The sequence below is a fragment of the Gekko japonicus genome, unplaced genomic scaffold (genome assembly GCF_001447785.1).
Source record: "Gekko japonicus isolate JY-2015 unplaced genomic scaffold, Gekko_japonicus_V1.1 scaffold92, whole genome shotgun sequence".
Classification (NCBI taxonomy): Eukaryota; Metazoa; Chordata; class Lepidosauria; order Squamata; family Gekkonidae; genus Gekko; species Gekko japonicus.
In genome coordinates this window covers 297,562-322,575 of record NW_015169780.1, presented here as the reverse complement: position 1 = coordinate 322,575, position 25,014 = coordinate 297,562, and the positions used below count along the sequence as shown (strand labels likewise).

The window sequence follows — 25,014 nt, the reverse complement described above, 5'->3', positions numbered from 1 at the left end:
AGCCGGCTGTTTAGTGTTTTGGACTGTTTATGGTTGTGAATCCGACGGGAGTTCTGTAAAATGGAAAAGTTTGAACTGTGACAGCGAGGAGTTCCTGGCAAGCGCTTATATACGTCCAGTTTCGAGGAGGACCCAATAGAGAGTTTGGGAGCGGAAATAAAAGCGAAATGAAATTAATACCATTCTCAAAGTTGGGGACCTCCAAGGCATGAAAGGAAGAGGATTTATAGTGCATGAACTGAGTATGTTAACAGCAACCCGAAGGAGGATTTAACAAGCCGGAAGTAGAAGACAACAGAGGAAGCCCCTGCACGTCAGCGATAGTAAAAGTGCCCAGCACGCAAAGAAGCGGTTCTGACTGTGTCCAGAAGAGATTTTTCTTTTTTTATTAACAGAAACTCAAGGGAACTCAAGGGAACATTAACAGAAATTCAAGGGAACATTACTAACATATTAACAGAGAATTATATGTGACTGAACTAAGAAAAGAAGTTTGACAACACACAGAAGAAGCCCAAGAAGATTAATTGGACATTACTAACAGTTTAATTTACCAGTTTATATATCACTCAGCTTTCTCTTTCTCCCGCTGTCTACCCTTCCCTTTTTTTTTCTTTTAAGCGAAATACCTCCCCTTTTTAGGGGAGCTAATAAAATCTTTACAAAAAAAAAAAAAGAATTTCCTGAGCTATATTGCAAAAGGTTTTATTGATGTTCATAAGAATTAAATGTTATTGTCAATTTCATCACAGTGTTTCTTTGTGTTGATGGATTTCCTGTACTGTGATCCCTTCTTTGGTTTTCTCAACCTCCAGATGCTGACTGGAGATCTCCTGGAATCACAACTGATCTCCAGATGACAGAGATCAGTTCCCCTGGATAAAATGGCTGCTCTTGAAGGTGGACTTTATGGCATTATACCCTGCTGAGGTCCCTGCCTTCCCTAGATTTTGCCCCCCCAAATCTCCAATTTCCCAACCCAGAGCTGGCAACCCTAGGTTTATTGTACGTTCTGTAGATCTCATGATAGGCTTGTCATACAACTTCTAGCTAATATGTAATTTCCCAGGAACCTTCTGTGAAGGATAGAATATTTGATGATCTTACTAAGAAACATTTCCCTCTTTTCTTTCATTTTCTCCTGAGATTATAAGTCTACTTTGTGTACAAAGTTGTGTATGCAGCATTAGAAGCTTTTACCAGATATCAAATTACATCATGAAAACAGACTTTAAATAAAGTCTCTAATTAATTCTAATCCATTCAAATAGATAATGCACTTTTCATGTTTGTTTACTGACAAAAATGAACTTATTTAATTACTTGGTGACCTTCTTTGTCAGATTCCTTAATGCATGTGATTTCTGATAATCAGAAACTGAACTATTCTGGTCTGTGAAAGAAATGTCTGAAACACTATGACCTTGATCCAGCAAAGCAGAGCATTTCATACACAACTGAGGCTGTGGAAATTTATTCGTTATGGAAAAATGAACATTCTTCATGTGTGTTTGAGAGCAGAGTTTTTTGTCTTGTTCTTTAAATATGCTACCTTCCGAGAGTATTTCCACATCAGTCCTTTCTGCACTTGGATCTCATCCCTGATTTTATCAGCAACTCACAACAAAATACCTTGCATTTATCCCTGGTTATAACAGCATCCATTTATCCCGGGACAAATGTGGGGTGAAACCAGGGTGACCTCAATATAATGTGGAAACAAAAAATACACTCAAGTGTAGTGTAGAATGTAAGTTCAGGGACAGGGTTGAACCAGGATTTAAGGTCTAGTGCAGAGCCCCTGCACATTTGCTGTGGAACTCCTATAGAAGATTGTGGACTGCATTTTAGAGTTCCCAACTGATTTCATGCAGGATGCTGGTAAGCTCTGTTGAGTCTTACTCTCAGCTTGTAGGAACCGATGGCATCCAAGAATGTATCACAGAGTTCAGGGGAAGAGGCCAGTGATACTGGGCATGTTATCTGAAGATTGTTTGACATTACTTCATCTTCAAACTGAGAAACCTCACACACCATTTGAAAATAACTGTGTTACAGCACTGCAGCTTCATAGCCAAAAATGAGACCTATACTCATGTTTTCTATAACGCAAACATTGTTCATCTTTTAAACAGCATTTTTGATTTTCTGCCAGTTTCTTGCTTCACTGCTCAGTTATTTTTTCCACCAGTCGTGCATAGAGAGGGTTGGCTTCAAGTGCTTGTATTTAGATACCTGGAAATAAGGTCCTTAAAGTATGCACAGTACAATAAAATGCTGTTATAAAACTGCCAAGCCATTTTGCTGCTCTAATGCAGCCTGGAAATACTAGCAATTTTATTTAAAAGACTCAAGGAATAGTCAGGGGCACTTCATATGCTTCAGGGGTCCCACCCCCCAAAAAATCTTTTTCTGTATAGGAAAAAGCGTGTGGATGGTAATCCAAAATGTGATATGTTTGTGATTTTGCCCATGAACATTCAAGTTGATTATCATCATTTGTGCTTTTCCTACATGAAATCAACCATGTGTAGCAAATGGTAATGCATGAGTGCTAGCCACTTCAAAGAGTAACCTTCAGTTTCTCTTTCCTCCTCTAATGAAAGATCCAATTATGTAGTCATTCTGTTTCCCTGCAATTCTTGTTATTCATCACTGTTATTTCCTGTTAACAAAGAAAAAGTGTTGATCCCCCCCCCCCCGGCCCGGGAATATGGTACAAGAAGGAGAATGCATTTCGTTGCTAGTTTAGACAAGGCTGATTGTATTTTTGGAGGCAGATTTTTTTTCATTTTATTGTTTAGTATTGGCTGACTTGATTGTTAATTAGCTGTGCTGACATAGTTTTACTGATTAACGTAAGCTCTCCATAGCTATTGGAAGAGTGGCGTATACTTTTTAAAATAAAGATGCATGATTTGGTGATAACTAGATGGGGCTATTGCATCGCAGTGTATATTGTGCTACTTTTGAAGAATGCTTAGAAACTCCAAATAGTCTAGACTGCAGCATTCAGGCAATGGCAGGGTAGACTGGCCATTGTGGCCACTTGAGAAATTCCTGGTGGTTCGATGGCCAGTGGGGGCTGCAAATGGGACCAACAATGGCAGAGCCACAACAAAAACAGGTGTTGCAGCTGCTGCCTCCCTAAGCTTCTTTGCCAACCAGCCCCATTAGTGGTTCCCCTCAACTGGAGGGAGATCCATCAGCTAGGTCAGTGGGTCCAGTTTGACAAGGACAAGCTGAGGGAGGCAGCCAGCAGCCACAGCATCTGGCTTTGCTGCAGCACTACTACTGCTGGCTTGTCTTTGCCCAGCTGGCCTCAGAGGTGAGGCCCACGAAAGTGCTTCGGGGGGGGGGGGACAGAAGGACATCACCTTTGGCAACTGTACAAGTATGCTTGTTTCTCTTTGTGATGTCTCTGGCAGTTGCAGGGCAACCTTTCTCTCCAGCCAGCTCATGGGCCCTCTTTATCAGGTGGAGCTCTTTTCCAGGGCCATTTTGCCCCCCTGGTCCACCACTGGGCAATGACCAAAGAGTTCATGTAACACCAGTCTTGAATAGGATACCCAGAGGAGTGCTTCCTCCTGTTTGACAAAGTGGGCTCTGACTCACAAAAGAATGACAATACATTTGTTGGTTTTTAAAGTTCCAGATGTCTTTTGGCTGGTTTAGTTGTGAAAAAAATAACTTAGCTATTACTCTCTAATTTCTCCAGTATATTCTTATTTCCTATTTGAAATCATCAGAACGGACAATATTATAGATTCCCCTCCTGTGTGAAGTTAAGTGGGTTATAATAGAAGACCAGTTTATTTTCTCTTGCGCTCTTCCAGTGGAATTTCCTACTGGAGAAGGGGTGTATGTCCAGTTTGCTCTCAGTATTAAGAACAGTGATCAAGAGCATGCATTAAAAAAAAACTTTAATGATTAAGATACACTAGTAATTTTGAATGTTTTTATTGGGATCAGCTTTCCAATCTTGTGATGGTTTTGCTATGTTGACTGAAGGGAACCTCCATATCCAGATGCAACAAACCTCTGACTACCAGTGCTGGGAGGCAGCATCAGAGGAAAGCCTCAGCCTCTGTGCCTCCAGGGCAACTGGTTGGCCATAGTGTGAGGCAATATGCTAGACTAGCTGGACCTTTAGTCTGGTTCCAATGGCACTGCTTCTTATGGGTGCTGTTTTGTAGAATCAGGTGATGTGAGGATTTTCCACACACATACAGCTTTCCATACATGCAACCCAGAACCTAGAATTCACAAGTTGTCCTATTCAGATGAAACACTGGCCACCCATCTTGGTGTGCGTCACACATGGTCAGTGGGCTGCGATTTCATGTGGATGTAACCTCTAAAGAGGGATATAGGAAGTGTGAATGGTTTGGTAAGTTATTCTGCATTGTTGCAGATGGTGTTGTATTTGTTTTTCTGTGATCAATATTACAGCTGTTACAGTTATTGCTAGAGATATGCTTCCAACTAATAACCCAAAGAACACGTCAGGTGGAGGTGGCAATTGCCTTTTGTACAAAGACTTCAGAAATGTGGTAATGTTATGCAAATTGTAGGCAGCTGTGCAAATGAATATAAAAATTGAATTTATTGTTTGATTTTGATTTTCTCTTAACCAGCTCCCACTCTACCTGAGTATGAAGGGATTGAATTCATTCTTAATGAAACTGCCACAACCATAACAGTACTGTTGAGACCAGCACAGGCCAAGGGTGCGCCTATCAGGTAAAAAAAAAGGGGGGGGATCCATTCATTTGTGTTATGTGTTTGTATACACACATGTATAAAACTTTAGATAATCCAATTAATTCTTCAAATCTTTTATTCAGTACCAGATTAATCCAAAGACTCACTCATTTAATTAACGTTTTCCTTCATTATTTCTATCTTACTTTATTGTTGTGGTATTTCAAAGATGCAAGGTAGGGTTGCCAACTCCAGATTGGGAAATTCCTGGAGAATTGGGGGTGGAGTTTAGAGCAGGGTTTGGGGTGGGGACCTCAGTAGGGTATAATGCCATAGAACCCACCCTCCAAAGTAGCCATTTTTTTCCAGAACTAATCTCTGTAGTCTGCAGATCATTTGTAATTCCAGGGGATCTGCAAGCCCCACCTTAGATGTTGGCAACCCTAGTGAGAGCACACGTGGTGACATGGCCTACATGTTATGTTACCATGTTATGTTACCATGTAGTTGTGGACAAGTTAGTGTCCCTCAGACTGACTGTCTTTAAAAACTAGAATGGTGAACTACTAACAGCAGGAATTTAAGTGTACATGGAACAATATTTTACTAGCAAACCATGTGAAGGTTTTGAGGATTATTGAACTCTCCTGGTTTTGCTTAACCCCAGGTTTTTCAGTTCAGATATCACACTCACACACACATTGTATATATAAAATTTGCATTCTCAGGAAAATATGGGTACTACACAGTTACCTGATTTAATTATGTCCTCACTCATAATTCAGGAATCAGCTTTACTTATACAAATGCTCCCTTGTATTCCGTGCCTGTTCCATGAACATTCCTGTTGAAACAGATGTTCTGTAATCCAATTCCAATCTGCGGGTGCTGTCAATCATTCCTTAAGATGTAACATGCTGTGGGTAGTCACAGTTCTAATCATGACATAATCATGTCTTGCCTGCCAAGTGTTATCTCATAATCTCTAGTATTCTTTGTGACCTCCTGAATATGTAAGCCACACAGCAGACATGAAATACAAAGGAGACCAGATGAATCAGTATTTAGAATCAGACATTAAGATTTACTTTTACTGAGCCAGAGGTTTCCTGCTCAGCCAGTAAGAGAATAAGCATTTACTTTGTCAGTGAGCCATGTAAAAAGTGATTTGCTTATCACAGGCAACATGTACTGGTTAGGCCTCAGTACTGAACTGTGTCTTCATGATTTATGAATACGCCACAATATTGCTAATGAGTTATGATGGATCTTGGTTGATTATATTCATCTGTGTATGTGTGCAGGGGGCTTTTCAAGCTGTAAACTATAGCGGTTCATTCTCAAGCATAACCTAACAAGGAGCTGTTTAATTCACGTCAGCTTAGTGCTGTCTCACTAATTCACACAAGCAACAGGTGAGGTAAAACTTTCTTGGACTATATCACTTAAAACTGCTGGTAGGGGAACATATAAAAAGCTCACTTTATTTGAGAATGTAGAGAATAATTTTTTCCTAGCCATTGCTCTGATATGGTGGTTTTGTAAGCACAATGACTGTTAATTATGCAGTCTCCTTCCAACGTGGAGTGAGCCAGTACAGGATCATTTTTGCCACTTAGACTTTAGCTGCCTTGAAATAGAAAAAACTCAAGCTATTCTGAACTGAATGATAAATAAATAAAACATTAAACAGTGTTCTCCCCCATCATGATTACATACATTGCACTCAACTTCCACTGTCCCCCAGCACTTATTCTTCTAAACTGGTTGGATATTGAAATTGACACGTTTACTGATCTTCTGGCACTTTGGAGAGCAGCAATTTTGTCAATTATTTTATCTTGGCGGCTTGGAAAGATGCTATGAGAGTGTCTGCAGAGGCAAGCATAAAATGTCTGTGTTCCCAAAAGGGTAATCCAGTTGCTTGAGCCATAAGATAGGAAATGAAGCAAACACCTTATTTGTACAGACAGTCCCAGGTAGTCATGGTGGCCCGAAAGCAATATCTCAACACAAAAACTCTGCAAAACAGGCATGAATAGGGATGTGCATCTGAAAAACAAAGGTATTGTTCAGATTTGGGTTTGGGAAGGGTGTAAATCCTGTTATTTGGGAGTATTTGGATTTCCTGATACCATTTCAGGATTGAGGGGGTTGGGAGTTTCCAGAACTATTCAGGTTCCATTATTTCAGGTTGCCACTAGTGCTCGGTCAGCAAGAGGTAGGCATGCTGCACCTGAGAGCGGATCCAAATGTTGGATGTGTGAAGTGCACAGATCTTCCATGAGCATGGGACAGCTACGCCTTCACATAGCCCCTGGCAGCCCAAAAGAGGAAGGGCACTATGATCCTGCTCAGCGTGGTGCGAGCATTCATCATATACCAGGGATAGGCATCTTGGAGCAGCCTGCAAGACCCAGCATCCTCAACAATAGAAAAGGGCTGCCTATCTAGAGCAATCATCTTGCCAATGAAGCAAGTAACCCTCTTAGCTGCCAAGTGCTGCCTGCCTCTTGGCACCCTACCCCTACAGGTGACCTGGAACACAAGCAGCAGAGGAGGTGTCAGAGTGACTCCCCTCTTGGCTGGCTGGTGACTTCATGGCAACCCCACTTGGCATCTCTCTCCCCTTGAAGAATGACTGCAGGGTGGTGCTTCTTCAAATGGTTCCTGAGCTTGGTGATTGAGAAATGAGACGAGTCTATCCCTTGACTAATCCTAGCCCCTACACAGCTGTCACTGTGCAAAACAGGGCTTCTCCATTCTCTGGAAGTGCTTCCAAGATGTGGAAGAATAGGAGCACTCATGCTAACTACCAGCTGCAGGCACCACCAGAGCTGCCTCCTATGAGGGGCCCAGGCCAAACAGTGTGTCTAGAGGGACAGAAGAAGATGCTCATGAGAGAAGGGTTCAGATGGCAACACATTGAGGCACACCTCCATTTCTTCCTCTTGTACCACCTCCAGCCTCTCCTCCTCCCACTTCTTGGAAGGTCTACTACACTGTGGAGGAACAAGAAAAAGGACACCATTGCCCAGCAATTCTAGGTCTTGCAGTGGCCTCTGGGTCCCTAGGGTGAACCTGTGACCTGAAAATCATCTCCCAAATTCAGCCCAAAAAACAGCTCATGCAGCTCACCCTCGTCCTTCTGAGTCACAACAGCTGAAGGAGGGGCAGCCTGGGCAGCAGACAGTGCCCCCATCTACCTCAGGCACCTCTGCAGGTGGCACTGTAGTGGCAGCCTCAATTAAGATGACCTTGTGAGGCCTCTTCCAGGGTGGTAGAAAGCTGCTGTGGGACATGCCTCTGCACAGGTATGTGTGGGGGAGCTGCAACTCTCTCCTTCATGCCATTACCCTTCTGAGAAAACTTTCCCTCAGGACACTGCTGCAGTTCCTTTCTGTTGCAGATTCTGTCCCACTTGACTATTTCATGAAAGTAAGATTGCTGCCACAGTGCACTCTGAGCACTAACTGACTTGCCCTTGAACCTGACTCACTATTCTGCTGCCCTTCACTTCTCAGCTCAAACCTGCAATTGTAAAACTACACCTAGGTTTGCTTAAATGAATTCTTTTTGAAAAACTGTTTCTGACTTTCTAGCTTAAAATTTAACCTGTTTTTGTAACTACCAAAACAAACCTGAGATTGAAGTATGGAACTCCTTTTAAAAACTTCATTTAATTTAATTTATTTTTCCTATTTTTTCAAAACATTAAGCTAATCCCTAGCTTTTATGAAAACTTGACTTCATTTTTTTAAGATTAAATCACCTGTCTTCAGTTGTTTTGAAGCAAGTCAGCCTATTTTTTAAGTAAACCTGTGTTCCACTTTTTAAATCTTCCTTGCTTCTTATTATTTGGGAAGCCTAACAAAAGCCAAATTTGTTATAACACTGACTAAACCCTAGGCTGAAATTTATGCTATATTTTAAAAAAAATATCTAAACCCTTTCCTACAGTTAAAGAAATTTCTTTCAGAACAATTTAATTAGAACACCCACAAAAGAAACACCCCTACAACTCCACTAAACCATCCCCCCAAAAAAATACAATGCAGGAAGATCTTTAAAACAACTGTAGAAGAACAACTGGAAAACCAGAACAATGCCAAAAAGTAAACTTTTTAAAACCTGGGGAACCGCCCCCCCCCCAAGAAAAACCATGAACACTCTAAAAATTAAAGAGCAAATCAGTAAAAAAGAAGAAAAAAACTAAAACAAGCCAAGACACATCAACAAAATACCACAAAAACACAAAAGAGAATCAAATAATACTTTTAAAAGAACCAGAAAGAAAACAATGCCTCCCTCCCCCTGCAATCCACCAGGCAAAAACAAACACAGAAAAACTTGAAATAATAATTTTAAAACAAAGTGCAAACCAATCCTGGCCCCAAAACAAGAAGAGTCTCTTCCCAGGCAGACAGCAGCGGTCAGCAAAATTAATCCAAGGTATAGATAGACCACAGCAGCCAGAGGCACACCAGCAGCACTCAAAAAAACCCTCACCCTGAAATATAGCCAAGCTGTACTCAGGTCTGTTTTTTATCCTCTTTGTCCATGGTCAGAAATCTATGGGCTGTGAAAGAACCATCATGATTGGGCATACAGTTAGACCTCCCCTAACGTGGGATCCCATTTGCCTGGGAGAGATCTCTCTCTCTCTCTCCCCCCCCCCCCATTATTGCCTGGGAAACCTGTTAAAGTGAGGAAAACCATGCTTGGGATCCTTAAGACACTGGCCAAAGATATTTTCAGAAATATTTGGGACCCAGATACCAGCGTTGCCTAGATTCCCAAATACCATCCAGATACTAGAATATACTGCCAAAATACTGTTAAAACATTTTTCAGGTATATATTCAGACCAAATATATTCAAGCACATGTCCCTAAGCATGACATGAAGTTTTAACATCTGAAATTTCTGACTTTGTTCTGATAGTTAGCACCGTTACACATTACTTGTGGGATTGTATTCTGCTTAGCTCTGGAGCTAAGGCCGGTTCCAGTATGTATCTGGTTTTCTTGTTTATGTGATAACCTATACTTTGAGTGTGCAACCCTTGGAGCTTTTTGTCTGTGTCTGACCCTGGTCAGATGGTCCCAACTGAAGGTTGCACTCATGTGCTTCACCCTATTATAGGCAGGCTCTACAACAGCACTATAGGACTACAGTGAATACCTGTTTACAAAGTCCTGCTGTATTATAGAATACCCCCAAATTAGAAGCTTCCAGATTTAATTCTACATTGTGTTAATGGAGAAAGAATTCATACAGCTGCACTGGGAAAATGGCTTCAGGTCTTCATCAGTAACAGTAATAATGTTGACAGTGGAATGAAAAGCAAAGGGAGAGATCATTTATGCAGGGGATGCAAAAAGGAAGAGAATCTGCTGTCTGGTCTCTTAACCACCAGAGATGGACTGTGCTCTGTAGGAAGCGGAAGTAAAATGTTTAGGACTTTATAGCAGGTAGCATTTTGACCACAAATCAAAAATAGCTGAGAATATGGCTTATCCATATGTTACTTATGCCTGCAAGTTGCTTGCCTACTTTAAATATTTCCATGTTACATTGAATGTTCATTTTTTTCAATCAGTGTTTGGTTTATAAATCACACGTGTTAGGGGCTGAAGGCAAAGGGAGATTTTTAAATACTTGAAATATTTACTCCACTGTTACATATTTTAAAGGAATTAAATTTGCTTTTGTCCTTTATGGCACCTGATATCAGAACATACGAGCGCTGATTACCAATTAGTCTAATGTTTCAGCTGTTTGCCTCTGTCCCCTATAGGGAAAAGAAGAATTATAATTACACTCTGTGCTAAAGTGAGATTTTTATGAGAAATGACCAAAAGCTGTCATTGCAAGGAAGGTATTGGCAAGTTGAGGTTGAAGTCGGTGATTGTTTTTTTAAATAGGCTGAACGCCATCTGCTTCAGTAATTTGTGATGTTTTTGTCAGTGGCAACTATCGGGAAAGGAGGTGAACTATTTGGAGGGAGTGGACAGATTTCTATCCATCTGTGCTTGTATTACTGAATGTCACTTAGACTTTAGATCTCCATATCTGAGAGCCAGGCTAGATGGCACAGCAAGGTCAAAAGGTGGAAATGCCTGTCAACTCTTTCTGTTTCTCAATAATATGACAACTGCAATTTGGTGTTTTAGGCACTGCTTGGAAGCAGGCCTTGAAGCTGAACTTTCTATAATATCATTTCAAAGGCCAGTGCTTACTTCAAATGTTGCAAGTTATCAAGCAAAAAGCTTAATGTATTACAAATGTGCGCCTAATATCAGACTCATCTTGGGCTGCTTAATAACATAATGCTTCAAAACGTTAATGTTCAAAAGGGTTTTCTGCATGTTTCATTGGGTATTCTGGAGGACTAGAGATGGATGGATGAATAAGGGGGGAAATGCTAGAAAATGAACCATGCACTATTCATGAGGAAAATAGTTACGAGAGGCATAAACTGTAGTTTTAAAACATGTTTATCTCCTACTTTGCTTGAATTGAATGCAGTAACATTTGGTAAAATAATCTTTGTATGTTAGAGTTTTAACATCTTATAAGTAATGTTTTTCTGTTGGTTTGAATAGTGCCTACCAGATTGTTGTTGAAGAGCTGCATCCTCATCGAACGAAACGAGAAACTGGAGCAATGGATTGCTACCAGATTCCTGTCACGTATCATAATGCTCTGAGTGGTGGCTCGCCATATTATTTTGCTGCAGAACTGCCACCCGGTAACCTTCCTGAACCAGCCCCTTTCACAGTTGGTGATAACAGAACCTATCAAGGCTTCTGGAATCCACCTTTGACTCCTCGCAAGGGATATAACATCTATTTTCAAGCCATGAGCAGTGTTGAGAAGGTGAGTGGCCTTTTTTCTGGATCATCAAATGTATTGATGGTGCAAATTTGGACTATCCACTGTATAGATTCTGCCCCCAGGCCAGTCCAGGGATGGGGGAAAGAATTCTACACTGGCACAATACATTACACAATAACACAGAAAGGTAGGCTCTCTGGATTTAAACACAATAGCCACCAGGAATCTCTAAACTTACTCCCTCACCAACCTGAGATTAGAGATCCCCAGAATCTCAGTTGGCATGTGGGTTTTACATATTAGCAACTCTAGCTCAGAGATGCACTTAATCTTACACAGGTAGCACAATTGGTCAGCGGTTTAGGCTACAGGATTTAGCTTGAAGTCCAGTTACCACAATCCAGACACTATTTATAAACAAGAATAAGGTTTATTCAGTAGAGAACTTTAGCACAGACTAGAAGGATTCAAAATAACAGCCTTGGCAAGTCTTGCCTTAACTAAACAGTAAGAAACATATTTACCAACATCAGGGTAGTGTCCACGAGCAATATTGGAAGAGTCCAGGTATCTTGAGAAACAATAGTTCCATCCTTGCAAGCACATGGTCAGCTCACAAAGGAGTCCTTTGTTCTTCCTGGGACAGCATTTCCCAGGTGCAGTTCAACAGTAGAGAGAGAGCAAGAGAAAAATCTGACTCTCCTCCAAGGGTCAGACAATTAAGAACCCCAATCTAATCATGACTAGCGTGGCCATTAGCCAATCACGGGTAGGAAGGGGGTGTCCAACTTTTGGGTTGTCATGGGAACAACATCTGAATGGTCAGAGCTCTGAAGGACACACCTGGGTCATGTGCCCCTCCAAACTCTAACCCACCATGGCCTACGTGACATGGGCCCTGTAGCCTGAAAGCAGGCGCCTTGAAGTCTAACTCTTCCACTTAGAGGTGTGAAGAATGTGTGGCTATATGGCATGGCAATTGACCAAATGGTCAGCCATCTGGCTGGTAACAGGAAACAAGGTATCAGAAGACATTCCAGGGGGGAGGCAGGGGTTTATAGGAATCAATATTTCTATACATCCACTCATAGCTCTGATGTAGAGAGAAAATATCTTGCGCAAGAACACAGGTACTGTTACAGTGGATCAGAATCACGGTCTCCATCTAGTCCAGGGTCCTGTTTCACCCAGTGGCCAGTGAGATGCCCTTAAAAGACCCACAAGCAGGACACAAGCCATAGCTTCCGCTGTGGTTGCCCCCTGGAGAATGCTGCCTCCGAATTAGGAGGTTTTATTTATGATGGCTAATGATGGTGTGATAGGCCTTTTTTATCTACTGAGGAGACTCACACAGCCTCCTACAATTTTTCGGGAACCAGGTTTCTTTTAAACTTCAAACCTTCCCTTCAGTTACCAAGTGTTCTTAAGGTAACTTGTATAGGAATGGGTTCACTGTCATGAGGTTAGTTTTGTGGTGAGCAAATAGAATATGGAGATCACTGAAGCAGGATTTTTATATAAACAACCAAGGACAGATTGGTTTCAAGGAACAGATCAGCAGCACAGGTCTCCAGATAAACAAAGGATAGGCCTGGCTGAGGCATATTAATTTAAACTAGTTATAGTTTCAGAGAGTAGTTTGAATTTTCTTTAATACTTTCAGGCATAAACAGGCTTTTGTTGACTAGCCACTAGGTTGGATCCTCTCACATATACAGGTTTCTACCCACATTATCCTGCCCTTTCCCAAGAGCCAGACAAATGGTACAAGGTCTGCTTATTACCAGAGACAGACTTAACAACTGGATACTGTATTTTCTCTCAGATATAGAGCTAAACCACTCTGCCGCACTACCAGACAGAGCTACCCTTCACTCTATCTGGTCTTTTTCTGAGCCAGACCTGAGCTCTTACTGATCTCTTCCTGAAGCAGAACTGGACTCCTTCTGCACTCTCATTGAGGCAGACTTGAACTAAACTCCTGCTGTGCTCTCTTCCAAGATTCCGTCCCCCTTCTGAAAGGTGATTGGATGCTGGAGCAACATGCCCATAGGCTCAATCGAGTGGCTGTTTTCCCCTTCAGGGGCAGGACAGCCTACTGTCTGTCACAGATGGGCCTATCCATTTCCTTTTAAAGTACTCTAAACTAGTGGTTATCACCACATCCTGTGATAATTACTTCCTGAGAGAAGATATACTTTGTTCCTGAGATCCATTGTGGTGTAGTGGTTAAGAGCAGTGGACTCAAATCTGGAGAACTGGGTTTGATTCCCCACTCCTCCACATGAAGCCAGCTGGGTGACATTGGGTCAGTCACAGTTCTTTAAAATCTCTCTCAGCCCCACCTACCACCTACCTCACAGGTGTCTGTTATGGGGAGAGGAAGGGAAGGTGATTGTAAGCCACTCTGAGACTCCTTTGGGTAGTGAAAAGTGGGGTATAAAAACCAACTCCTTCTTCTTCTATTGTCTGTCCTGAATCTTCCTCCCATAAAATTAATTGAATGTCCCAGAATTGTATTATTATGAGGTGGAAAGAAATAGTTGTCTCTACTAACTTGCTCCCCTCCCCCATATTATTTTATAAATCCTGTCATGTTTTCCTTTAGTAATTGTTTGCGCATATGCATCACTGACCTTTTTTAACTTCAAAGAGAAGCATACACATGTCAACCCCTCCAGATGATACATAACAAACAACTTTTAACAACTACTCTTTTTCAAAAGAGGTTTATCAAGCAGCATTGTAATCCTCCTGTCTGACAGAAACTGTATTATGAGGCTGCAAGTAAGGTAAAAACTGCATTGTGCTGCTTTGGTCATGCCCAGAGATCTCTGAAGACATAGCAGGGCAGAAAAGCCACATGCCCACATCTCTTGTGGCAAAAATATAACCATCTCTACTAAGGTAATTTGCTTCTCTTTAATGTTATCCCAGAATTTCCCACCTGAGGCACTCTGTCTTGACTCACTGTCTTGGCTGGTACCTTATTGTGACTGTCTGGATTTTGGCCTAAATTGTTGCATTTGGTACTATGAATCCTTATCCTTGCATGTATTCTCATACAACAGAGTTCTTTGTAATTCATATTCCACATAGTTAGTTAGTAATAGTAACCATTACAACTTGAAAATTCAGCAATTGTTTCAGGGAAATAATTCAAGCCATCTGTGATTCTGCATTTCCAGGAAAATAGTCATCCTGTTGTTCTCAGTGCTCACACAGTTCGAAAGATTAAATTGCTGCAGGATAAACAAAATCCAGGTTGCTCAGCAGGTTAATAAAACATTACCAACTTTTCATGGTCCCACACACCAAACCTCAAAAAAAAAAAAAGTTTTCTAAATCAGCCCTTGATTGTAAAGGAACCCCTATGCTCACGGTATGTTTGTAAAAAGTCTCAGTACACAAGTTTGTTTCAAAATTGCTTGACTGCTGTGAAGGTACTAAAGGTATGGCTGCAGACCGCCATTGCTATTTCCTCACGGTTTGATATTTTGACGCAGTTGTGTACCGTTTTCTATTTTGGTATGCATACTGATGGAGAACAAAGCAACAGGAAGTTAAATACTGCAGGCAGCTCTAGGTGTGAAAAGTAACAAGATTTGATAAACCTCATGCTGCTGCCACTGAATCATTTTCTTTTGTAAATGGAAATATATGTGATGGGAAAGAGAGGGAAATGGTATTCAGAACAGTAGCTGAGATATTTAAAACTTCCATTTAGGTATTAAGTATAGTCTTGCATGAAATCTCTGTCTTCTGGTTATTGTGTCCTAGTAACAGATGGTTGGGGGAAGAAAGGGGGAGAGGGGTGATCTAGAGGAGATTGCTACTAGATTGATAGGCTCCAGGAAGGTTAATCTGCTGTCAAAAGAAACCAAAGCCATTTCTACCCTGCCATTTGGATTTCTGCTGCAGCTAGTAATGAAGAGATCACAGCTATCAATGGCTTTGCCATTCAGTCTTTAGAATGAAGTCTTGCCTAATGTCTATAATTATAAAAAATTAGCTGTTCATCGTAGCAAAATAAGGAAAATGTCATAGCTAGTGAAAATGCATGCCAGAATGGTTGTGGAGCTGGATGGTTTCTCTGATAATTTCTAGAGTAATTTTTCTTAATGCATGGCTGTCAAATTTATGCAGACATTAATGCAGATGACAAGGACTCGGGCCTGTGGAGATGTAATATTCCTGGTCCCTTGACTGTGGCAAAGGAATTGGGAACAGATTGCATACATCCTGGCCTGTCACCTCTCTGTCTCTCACTGGACTTAACCGTGCTTTATTTTTTCATTGGCACTGATCATAACAATGTTTAGAACTGAGGCATAGCTACTCAAGTTTAGAAGCTAGATGCAAACCCTTGTTTGAAATCCCAATTAATTGTAGATTCTGGTAGTGATAAACATAGTAGCAGTTGGTGCCAATGTGGTTAATATCTATATAGTCAGCCCTGGAAATATTGTCAGATTGCAGAGGATTGGGAGGGAGTGACCCTGTCTTCTTCTGGTCCTGGTTAAGTGATCAAAAGTATTTCTTCATCTTCTGTCTTTGGTGCAGCCCCCATTGCGAATGCGCCTGTGCAAGGCCAGCCACAGACAAGATTTTTCCAGCTAAAAACAATCTGAGGGGGTGCCCCGCCCCCTCCGGAGCCAACGCAAATGGCTTTTCCCACCCAAACTGTCACGTGCTCCAGAGGCAGGTGCCCCCTTCTCCCTCAGTTCCTTTTTTGCCACCACGCAGATAGGAGCTTTCTAGTATAGCTGTGTTATTTCAGTCTTTATTCTGGCTGAACTTGGTGGGTTTTTTGCTTATCCGAGAGTGTTCTCTTCTGTCTTTAGCTTTCATCTCCTTTTTGACAGAGTCTGGGGTGAGGTGACATTCGTTGACCTACTCTTCAGTTCCCCCTCTGCTGTCGCATGGCTTCCAAGGCACTATTCAAGAAGAGTACTAAGTGCATGACCAAATGACCCACAGTGATGCGCACAAACTTTGTCTCATATGTCCGGGAGAATCACGTAATGTGGTTGCTTGCAAAATTTGCCAGGGCTTTACACCTAATGCACGTTTGGACTGGGCTTCCCAACTGGGGGCCTTGCTTTGGGGAAAGGCTTTGTCTGCCTTGGGCCTGTCCAAGTCAGTTCCAGGATCAGAACCTCTGAAACCACCCTGCTTGAACCAGTCAACCTTGTCAGGTTTGGCACCAGGGTCCCATTGCGGGCCATCATCTTTATAATCGGTTCCAATGGCTCTGATGGCCAACAAGGCTTCACACCTGCTTAAGACAGCTGCTTCAGTTACCGCTGCCTTGGAATCAAGAAGTTCTCAGTCTCCATCCTCATGGGCCCCAGCCCGTTCCTCATCAGAACCACCATCCAAAAGAAAATAAAACATAAGGAGAAGACTAGCTTTGCTTCTAAACATTGCAAACTTCCCCGAGTTGACTTCCCCGAGCCATTCCTCCAAAAAGCAGGATGTCATTCTAGTACCTTTCCATCCCCTCACTTTGGCTGTCTTGTCAGGAACTGAAGAGGAGCAATCCAGTCTCCCAGCAGGGCAGCTGGTACGGTTCGAGCTGACCATGCCTCCATTGTGGCAACAACCTTGTTCACCTCAGTGGTCTTCATACTATGTGTCACTGGCATATCTTCAACAGTGGCCTGAGCACCGTTCTCAGCTACCTCATCCTCCTGTACCTGGTTTCAGACATGATTCAGGTGATCCTAGTTGCCTGGAAGCTACTTGATATGGACCCTGTGGTATTGCATTATAGCACTTCAGAACTGTCTCCAGATGACAGAGTTGGGGATCCAACTCCTATTTCCCTAAATGAAGACTTGAGACTTTATAGTGAGCAAATGCTCAGGTTGGCTACGGAAATGGATATTAACGTCTCCACATCTGATAATAGGACGAAGGATAAAATTTTGAGTCACTTTTATCCTGATTTGCCTGATATTGTGGTATTTACTGTTTTGGAGGGCCTTGCTGATATAATGGTGCTAATTTGGCAAAAACCGGCATCTACTCCAGCTACTTCTCGCAGGGTCAAGAATTTATACAGGATCAAGCAGGACTCGTGTGAATTTCTGACCACTCATACACCTTCCTCTTAATTGGTTACTGAGGACATTGTATCCAGCCTCCTCAGCCCTGAACCCGGGATGGTCTTTCCCGAGAGAGAGACACCCCAAAATGACCTCTGAACCTCCACAAGCAGTGCCCTCATAAAGCCAGGCTTGGCTTAAACAGTGGCTTTTGCTGGGAGGCTAGGAGAACCCATCTTGGCTGGAAAAACTCAGGCCAAGTGAAGACTTTCCAGGCTGGCTGCACTGCCAAACAGCCTCCATGCAAGCAACCCCCCCCCCCCATGTCTCTCCTGTCAGCTCAGTCCATAAGCACTAAGAATCAGCAAATCTTTGCTCTCACCTCAGGCATCTTCTACTGACTAGTCTTTTGTCTGTCAAAAGTACAGGCAAGCAGGGACAAAGAGCCTCTGGTCTGTGCTATTGTCATGAATGAAGTATGTTGCATGTTTCTATCCCATATCTCCTGTTTCATCTATATGTCAGGAAATACCTTTGGAATAATCCTCTCATTCCTGTCTCCATATATTTGTCTAAAATATCTGCATCCTTACACCTATGCCAGACCTATCAAGGTAAACATTAACTTTCCATGTACGGCAGTGTTCCCTCTAAGCTGAGTTAGTGTGAGCTAGCTCACAGTTTTTTACCTCCAGCTCACACATTTTTGTCTTAGCTCAGAAAGGATGGCTCCAGAGCAAACTAATTTATGCAGTACCAAATTGATCTCTCATGACTTTAATGCCAGTAGCTCACAAAGTTGATTTTTTGCTCACAAGACTCCACAGCTTAGAGGGAACGGTGAATGGTCACCCATTCAGGTTCATCCTGCCACACATTAAGAAACATCAACTCTTTTGTCTGGTGCCAGGCCGCTCTTTTGTTTCATAATGGACACTCCCAGCCAACCATCTAGCATCTGGCTTATTCCCATCATATCTATTCTTAAACCAGACTCTGCCCCTCTTGAAGCTCATTGGTCATACCTGAATTATGCTCTACCCAGTACCACACCTCCATGGACTCCTTATTGGTCTAGAAAATCTATTGTTCTCACCTGAGACCAGCCCCCAAGGCTGCCCATTGGTCTGCATTGTTTTCCAATGTCTGTATCTGTCAAAGTACATGGCCTCAGATTTTGTGTGTCTGCCCCTAATGCCAACTGACAGTTCACCCCTAAACTTTTGGCTTGGGCCATAATCTCCTCTCCATGGACCCCTAAACATCTGGACAAGTTGTATCACTCCATAACTGACCCCTCTATTCGCTATCAATCATCTCTGCTTTCTTAATTCTGTATTGCTTGCTCTTTTTGAATGCTTAGTGTGCTTGTAATTAGTGAAATTCTTCAATAAAACCTATTTAATTTACTCTTCAAATCTGGAGTTTTCCTACTGTGCTGGACCTTGGTATACAAGTGGTGTGCAATTCCTATACCCCTCTGGCCTGTCCTGTCACATAGCTAACTTCCTCAAACAAGGCAGGCCATTGGCGGTAACAACATGCAGGTACGTCAATAATTATCAAAATGCAAAATCCCTTAGTATATTTTCTTCACCTTCTGCTTCACTCCAAGACAACGTGGGTTTGCGCTGCGCTTTTTCAAGGGCGAGAGTCGCCAGCAAAAACAGGTGCTGTACCACTAGCCTCAGTATCAGTATCAGTCATCCTCCTACCAAAGGAGAAAGATTGCTATAAGACAGTAGGCAAGCCAGCAGTCTTTTCATAGGGTGCAGACCTAAGCAGTTTTTATGGCTCATGGAGTTCTGTTTGTTCTGACATTTGGGCTTTGTCTGTTGTTCATAACGGTTACTTTCTAGAGTTCACCTCTTTTCCTCCGTGTCTCCCTGCTTCAGCAGTGGTAGATAACCTATATTCTGAGCTCCAACTTCAGCTGAATGAGGTCCTACAGAAAGGTGTAGTCAAGATGGTTTCTCCAGGTTCTTCCTTGTTGATAAAAAAGGTGGAGGCCATAGGGCAATCCTCAATTTAAGAAGATTAAAGTAGTGACAGCCATGCATTCCTTACAGTGTGTTGTTCGGGACTTAAGGCATTAGTGACGGAGAGCGGGATACAAATCAAAATTAATAATAATAATATGTATTAGCCCATTGAATTAAACTAGCTTTTGTTGACTTTTCTAAGCTCTTCCCAAGCTGATGTGAACTGCTGATGATACTACTTCAGAAGCAAACTAATTGTTTTTCTTCTATTTTCTTCCTTAATAGGAAACCAAAACTCAGTGTGTTCGGATAGCTACCAAAGGTAAGAGCTTTCCCTTTCTATCTAAGCAGATTTTTATAGCTTGCTTTCAGAGCTAATTAAATGTGGCATTTCTGTTGCTGGGAATTTGTAGTTAGAGCTTGGTTAAAATGCCAGTAAAATGCTTGGCTTTCCCTTTGTGTTGTAAAATGTGACAGGGTACAACCTTTGTGTACTGTTTTGTGGGTGTTGAGGTTTTTCCTCACTTATTGGTAAGAAGATAACTATTGTATGATTAAGCAGACTTTTGAGAAAATAAGGAAATTAATTTCACTTTCTGGGGATTGACAGGGGCTTATTTTTGTGATCAGCTGAAGAATGAAAGAGGGCTAGGAAATATGGTCTTTAGAATAGAAAAGTACCAATTCTTCAAAGCAGATATGACACAACGACTTCTTCCCAGCCATTGCTGTGACTGCGTTGGGGCGTCCCTATATATATATATATACACACACACACACACGCGCCCCAACTCAGTCACAGCAATGACCGTGACTTATACTGGATTCAGAGATTGTACTCTGAAGTGACTGATCACCTTTACTTTCTCAGGGCTGACCAGTTCACACTTTAAAGTAGTCTCTTTGGGGTTTATATTTCTTGTGGATGGATTGAGGACAACTGCCAGATGTAAATCTTTATCAAAAAGTCAGGCACCAGTGCTTGTGAAAGGCAAACAGCATAGTTCTTTATTTCACAGAAAACTCAACAGGGGTGGGTGGGATATTTACACAGGATATTTTGTTTCTTTATAGAATAAATGCTTCACTCTGCTTTCACATAGGCTGTAGGCTTATAACTCTGAGTTTGTCACAGATTGTCTTTAGTACACAGAAACCATTTGTGATTCCACTCTGCAATAACTGACTGTGGTTAGCCTTTGGACTTTATCCTTCTGGTTCCCTGAGACTGACTGGTGCGACTACCCCAGCTTTCCCAGTCTCCTCCAGACCCTTAGTCCTTCCTTTAACCACCTTACAGGTTCCCTTGGACCAATGATATGGTGTTTTGTGACTATTGAGGGGTTATCCTGTTTCTCCTCGCCGTTCACGCTCCTCTCTCATTAGAGGGTACCAGTTAGGAGTGTTATTTAGCCCCAGTTTTCCTCAAACTGCTGGCTTGCTGTTGAACTCAGCTCCAAAGGCTCCTTTCTTCTCAAGAGCTCTTCAGCTAACTCTCTTCCAACTGACTCTGTCAACTGTCAACTGTTAACTGTTAACTGTCACTCATTGAGAATTTCGAGCAATCTTGCCCCCACCACTCTCAGTCACGTGACTCAGCAGCTCTCTTGTTTACCTGCTGCTGTTCACCAAACCTTTATTTCCATCACAGCAGCATATCTGCTTTCAGTACCAGAAAAATGTCCTAACTGAATATTGGCTACAAATTATGGTTGGTTTGTTTTTTCCCTCCTATCTAGTTAGGACGCCCCACCCTCCAAGTGAGGATCAGCATCTGGTCATTAAACTTCTCTTTTGTTGTGGGTCATGATGGAGCCATTTGCTTAAAACTCAGAACTTGGAAAACAGTGCAATCCTAACTTCAGTGGTCATAGAAGGGTGTAACTCTGTTTAGGATTGCACTGTAAGTAAGACATGAATAACCATAAGTCATATTGATTTGGGAAAGAGTATGTTGCATTTCAGTTTGTGTGAATGTCAGCAAGAAGAATGAATAGGTGATTTATTATATTATATATCTCCTATAAAGCTGCTTAATTTAAAAAGTTGCATCTTCAGATAAGAACTTGGAGTTCTCAGTATGCTTCTCAGTGATTATAGCTACTCATTACCAAATTCCGTTTACAGTGTCATTAGAGAGAATCAGAAATAGATTCAAGAAGAATAAATAAGGAAAAGCACAATAAATAATCAAACAATACTTGTCAAATATTGGTCTGCACCCATTGTGCATATTTATGGACTTTACTAGGGTGCCAGCTCAAACAGCAAAACCTAGTAGTATGTGTATGTTTCCTGAAGACCATTCCAGGTTAAGTTTTGTAGAATAAGTGATTTAAGGAAAGTAAACTTATTAACATATGATTTCCCTTCCAATTTAATTTTTTAATTTACTATAAACATCAGTGTTACAAGGTCAGGCTTCTTTGTGTGAGAGATTATATCAATAGTGCTTATAACAACCCTTCCATATATTATATAGCTTACTTCCTATTGTTGAAAGAGAACTATGACTGAAATAAGTTTTGAACAAAGAAATTCCTTTAAAAAAAAACAAAAAAACAGCTCGTTACACTATACCAAATACTTACTTTGATCATTTTATATGTATCTGTATAGAGTAATGTTGCCAGCTCTGGCTTGGGAAATTCTTGATTTGATACTGGTTCCTGATGAGGGTGGAATTTAAGGAGGGGAGGGAGCTCAATGTAGATGCAGTGCCATAGAGCTTACCCTCCAAAGCTGTCATTTGCTCCAGATAAATTGATCTCTGCAGTCTGGAGATCAGTTGTAATTCTGGGAGGACTCTAGGCCCCACCTGGAGGTGCTGGCAACACTAGTATAGAGCATCTGTGGTCAAGTTCACCTTTTTAATGAAAGTGAATTTAGCATATTGGGATTGAGTTTTGGGTCAATCTTACAAAGAAGACAGTTTTGCTGAAGAGCTGTGAACTGTCTAGGAACATAAATGATACGGAAATATGCATCTGGTTTCTCCTCCTGAATTTAGAGTTTTACAGATAAGACACAAAACACACTGGCAGCTATATAATTCTTCTCTGAACAACCCGCACATGGATGCTTTGATCAGTATAAAACAGCAGTAATTTTAATCAACATATAAATTAATGCTGGTGTTTTTATTCAGTTTTGTAGCAGATTAGATTAACCAAACTATGTTTTTATATATTAATTTACAAGGGTTGGATCTTTCATAATCACAATCTGTGAAATACATGGAAGTGGGAACGTAAAGATTTCTTGTATATTGTTGCTTACTTCAACTTATTTTGGAAGGCGTATCTGGCATGTATTTAATCTAGAAGGATGCTGGTATGGGAGTGTGCTGCTTTTGGCAATTCTGAGTCGCCTTCCATGAATACCTACAGCAAAATTTAAATTGCTTAATTCCTTTGAGATTTGGAGCATTGCCCAGTATGGAAAATATGAAATCAAATTATTCTGATAAACACATCACATAATCACAAGCAATAAAGAGCAAGGACCAGAAATCACTTTGCAAGCTACTTTGGCAACCATCCCAAACTCTGCAACAATCTTGTTCTCTTCTCTAATACAATTTATAAGCCTGTCTATCAGCCAAAGTTGAATCCCTTACTGTTTCCAGAGAACTCTAACTGCATTACAGTTTAAGAGTGGTTACATATATAAACACAGAAATAATTGTATGTTTTGGGGCACTTCGCTAAGGCTTTATTGGCTCTTAACATATGTGTGCTTCAAAATGTAGAGCTTTTTCCATAAGGTAGATTGTACATTGACTAATATGTACTACTTTTCATAGAAACTTTGGTTAGAAATCATTTTTAAAAGAATTTGCAAATTCAGCTGTTGAATGTTCACCTTGCTTTTAACGCATACATAGGTTTTGAAAGACCAGATTGTTAACAGCCTAAGGAGCCTTACTCCAATTTAAGTGCGCGGACTCTAATCTGAGAGAACTGGGTTTGATTCCCCACTCCTCCACTTGCACCTGCTGATGTGACCTTGGGTCAGTAACAAGCTCTGGCACAGCTGTCCTTGAAAAAGAGCAGTTTGTGTCAGAGATCTCTCAGCCCCACCCACCTCACAGGGTGTCTGCTGTGGGGAGGGGAAGGGAAAGGAGTTTGTAAGCCACTTTGAGACTCCAAGTGAAGGGCGGGGTATAAATCCAATCTCTTCTCTTCTTCTTCTCTTCTTAACTTAGAGTGAGGCTCCTTGGGATGGAGGAAAGCTTCTTGGAGAATGCTTGGATTCCACCCTAGTATCTTGTTTGCTCCTGATCTCTTTGGTTTCTTTAATTCAAATGTGCTCCTTCTTTCCAAAGTGGTAATCGTATGGAATGTAGACTGTTAATAGTATTGTCCGTATCATAAACCATGTGCTTACCTGTTACTTAGCCATAATGCCCTTCCTGTCTTTCTGTGCATTAACTATTCAAATACTCTGACTGAACACTTGACTGCTAGTATACCTGCTCAACCACTAGGATGCTCTGTAGTTCTTCCTGTTACAATTTTCTCTTGTGTGTAAATCCTCACCTTTTTTCTTTATTCTTTTTTTAAATATGCCAGTGAATCCAGAGTTTCAAAAATAAGCAATAATGACCTGAACATGCAGATAACGTGAATAGACTGTTTATGAGAAATGGTGAGATTATTTTTGTAGTGGAGTGTGACAGGAAGGAGTTATTAACACATTACCATTGATTATTTTGATTATTTTAATGTACTTTTTGAACCCAAATTCATTAAAATAATTAATGTTTAAAAGAACAGGTTCTGTGACTGGTAAGGTTAATGACAGTGTGATCTAGAAAAGGCCTTCAGCAGTTTCCAGTATCATTTTAATTGTAATTCCCCAGGCCAGCTGGATGCACACTATGGATTACAGTTTAAGAATTGCCACCATAGCTATTCTTAAGGATGAAAGCCATGCTACCAGAATCTAGTGCAGTGGTTCCTAACCTTTTTGGTAGGGTGACCCATAAGTCCAAATCTACCTGGATATGGTGACCCAGCCAGGTTTTTGTCACCTGAGGCAAACTAGGACCTTGATGCCCATCTAGTCTAGCATTCCGTTTTCTGCAGTGGCCAACCAGATGTTTTTTTGAGAAATCAGGAGACATCACACAAAGGGTACAGCTGCCTCCCATATGATTCTCAAGTAAGTGGTATTCTAAAGGACACAGCCTTTGCGTATAGAGATAACATTCTGAAATCTAACCACCTTCTCCTACTCCATTACTCTTTCTAATCCCCTGAGAGTCAAAGAAACTTGCTCTAACCATCAGTGGCTGCGGTCACACAGAGCATTAGCCACGCTACTGAGACGGATGATAGGCGGATTTTCCGGGCGCAATCACACTGCAACATCTGGGAAGCGTAGAGCTCCCATGGCGAACCCGAGGCTTCCCGCCGAAGATGTGGAGTTAAAAA

At 41.5% G+C, this 25,014-nt stretch overlaps 1 protein-coding gene across 1 annotated transcript in view; it reads left to right on the top strand.

Moving 5' to 3' along the window:
• Nucleotides 1-25,014, top strand: part of PTPRK (protein tyrosine phosphatase, receptor type K) — a 492,629-nt gene that overhangs the window by 368,567 nt on the left and 99,048 nt on the right. Inside the window, 3 exon segments of the mRNA XM_015416770.1 lie at nt 4,638-4,743; nt 11,313-11,586; nt 19,862-19,898. Of these exon segments, the coding sequence (XP_015272256.1) occupies nt 4,638-4,743; nt 11,313-11,586; nt 19,862-19,898 (417 nt within the window).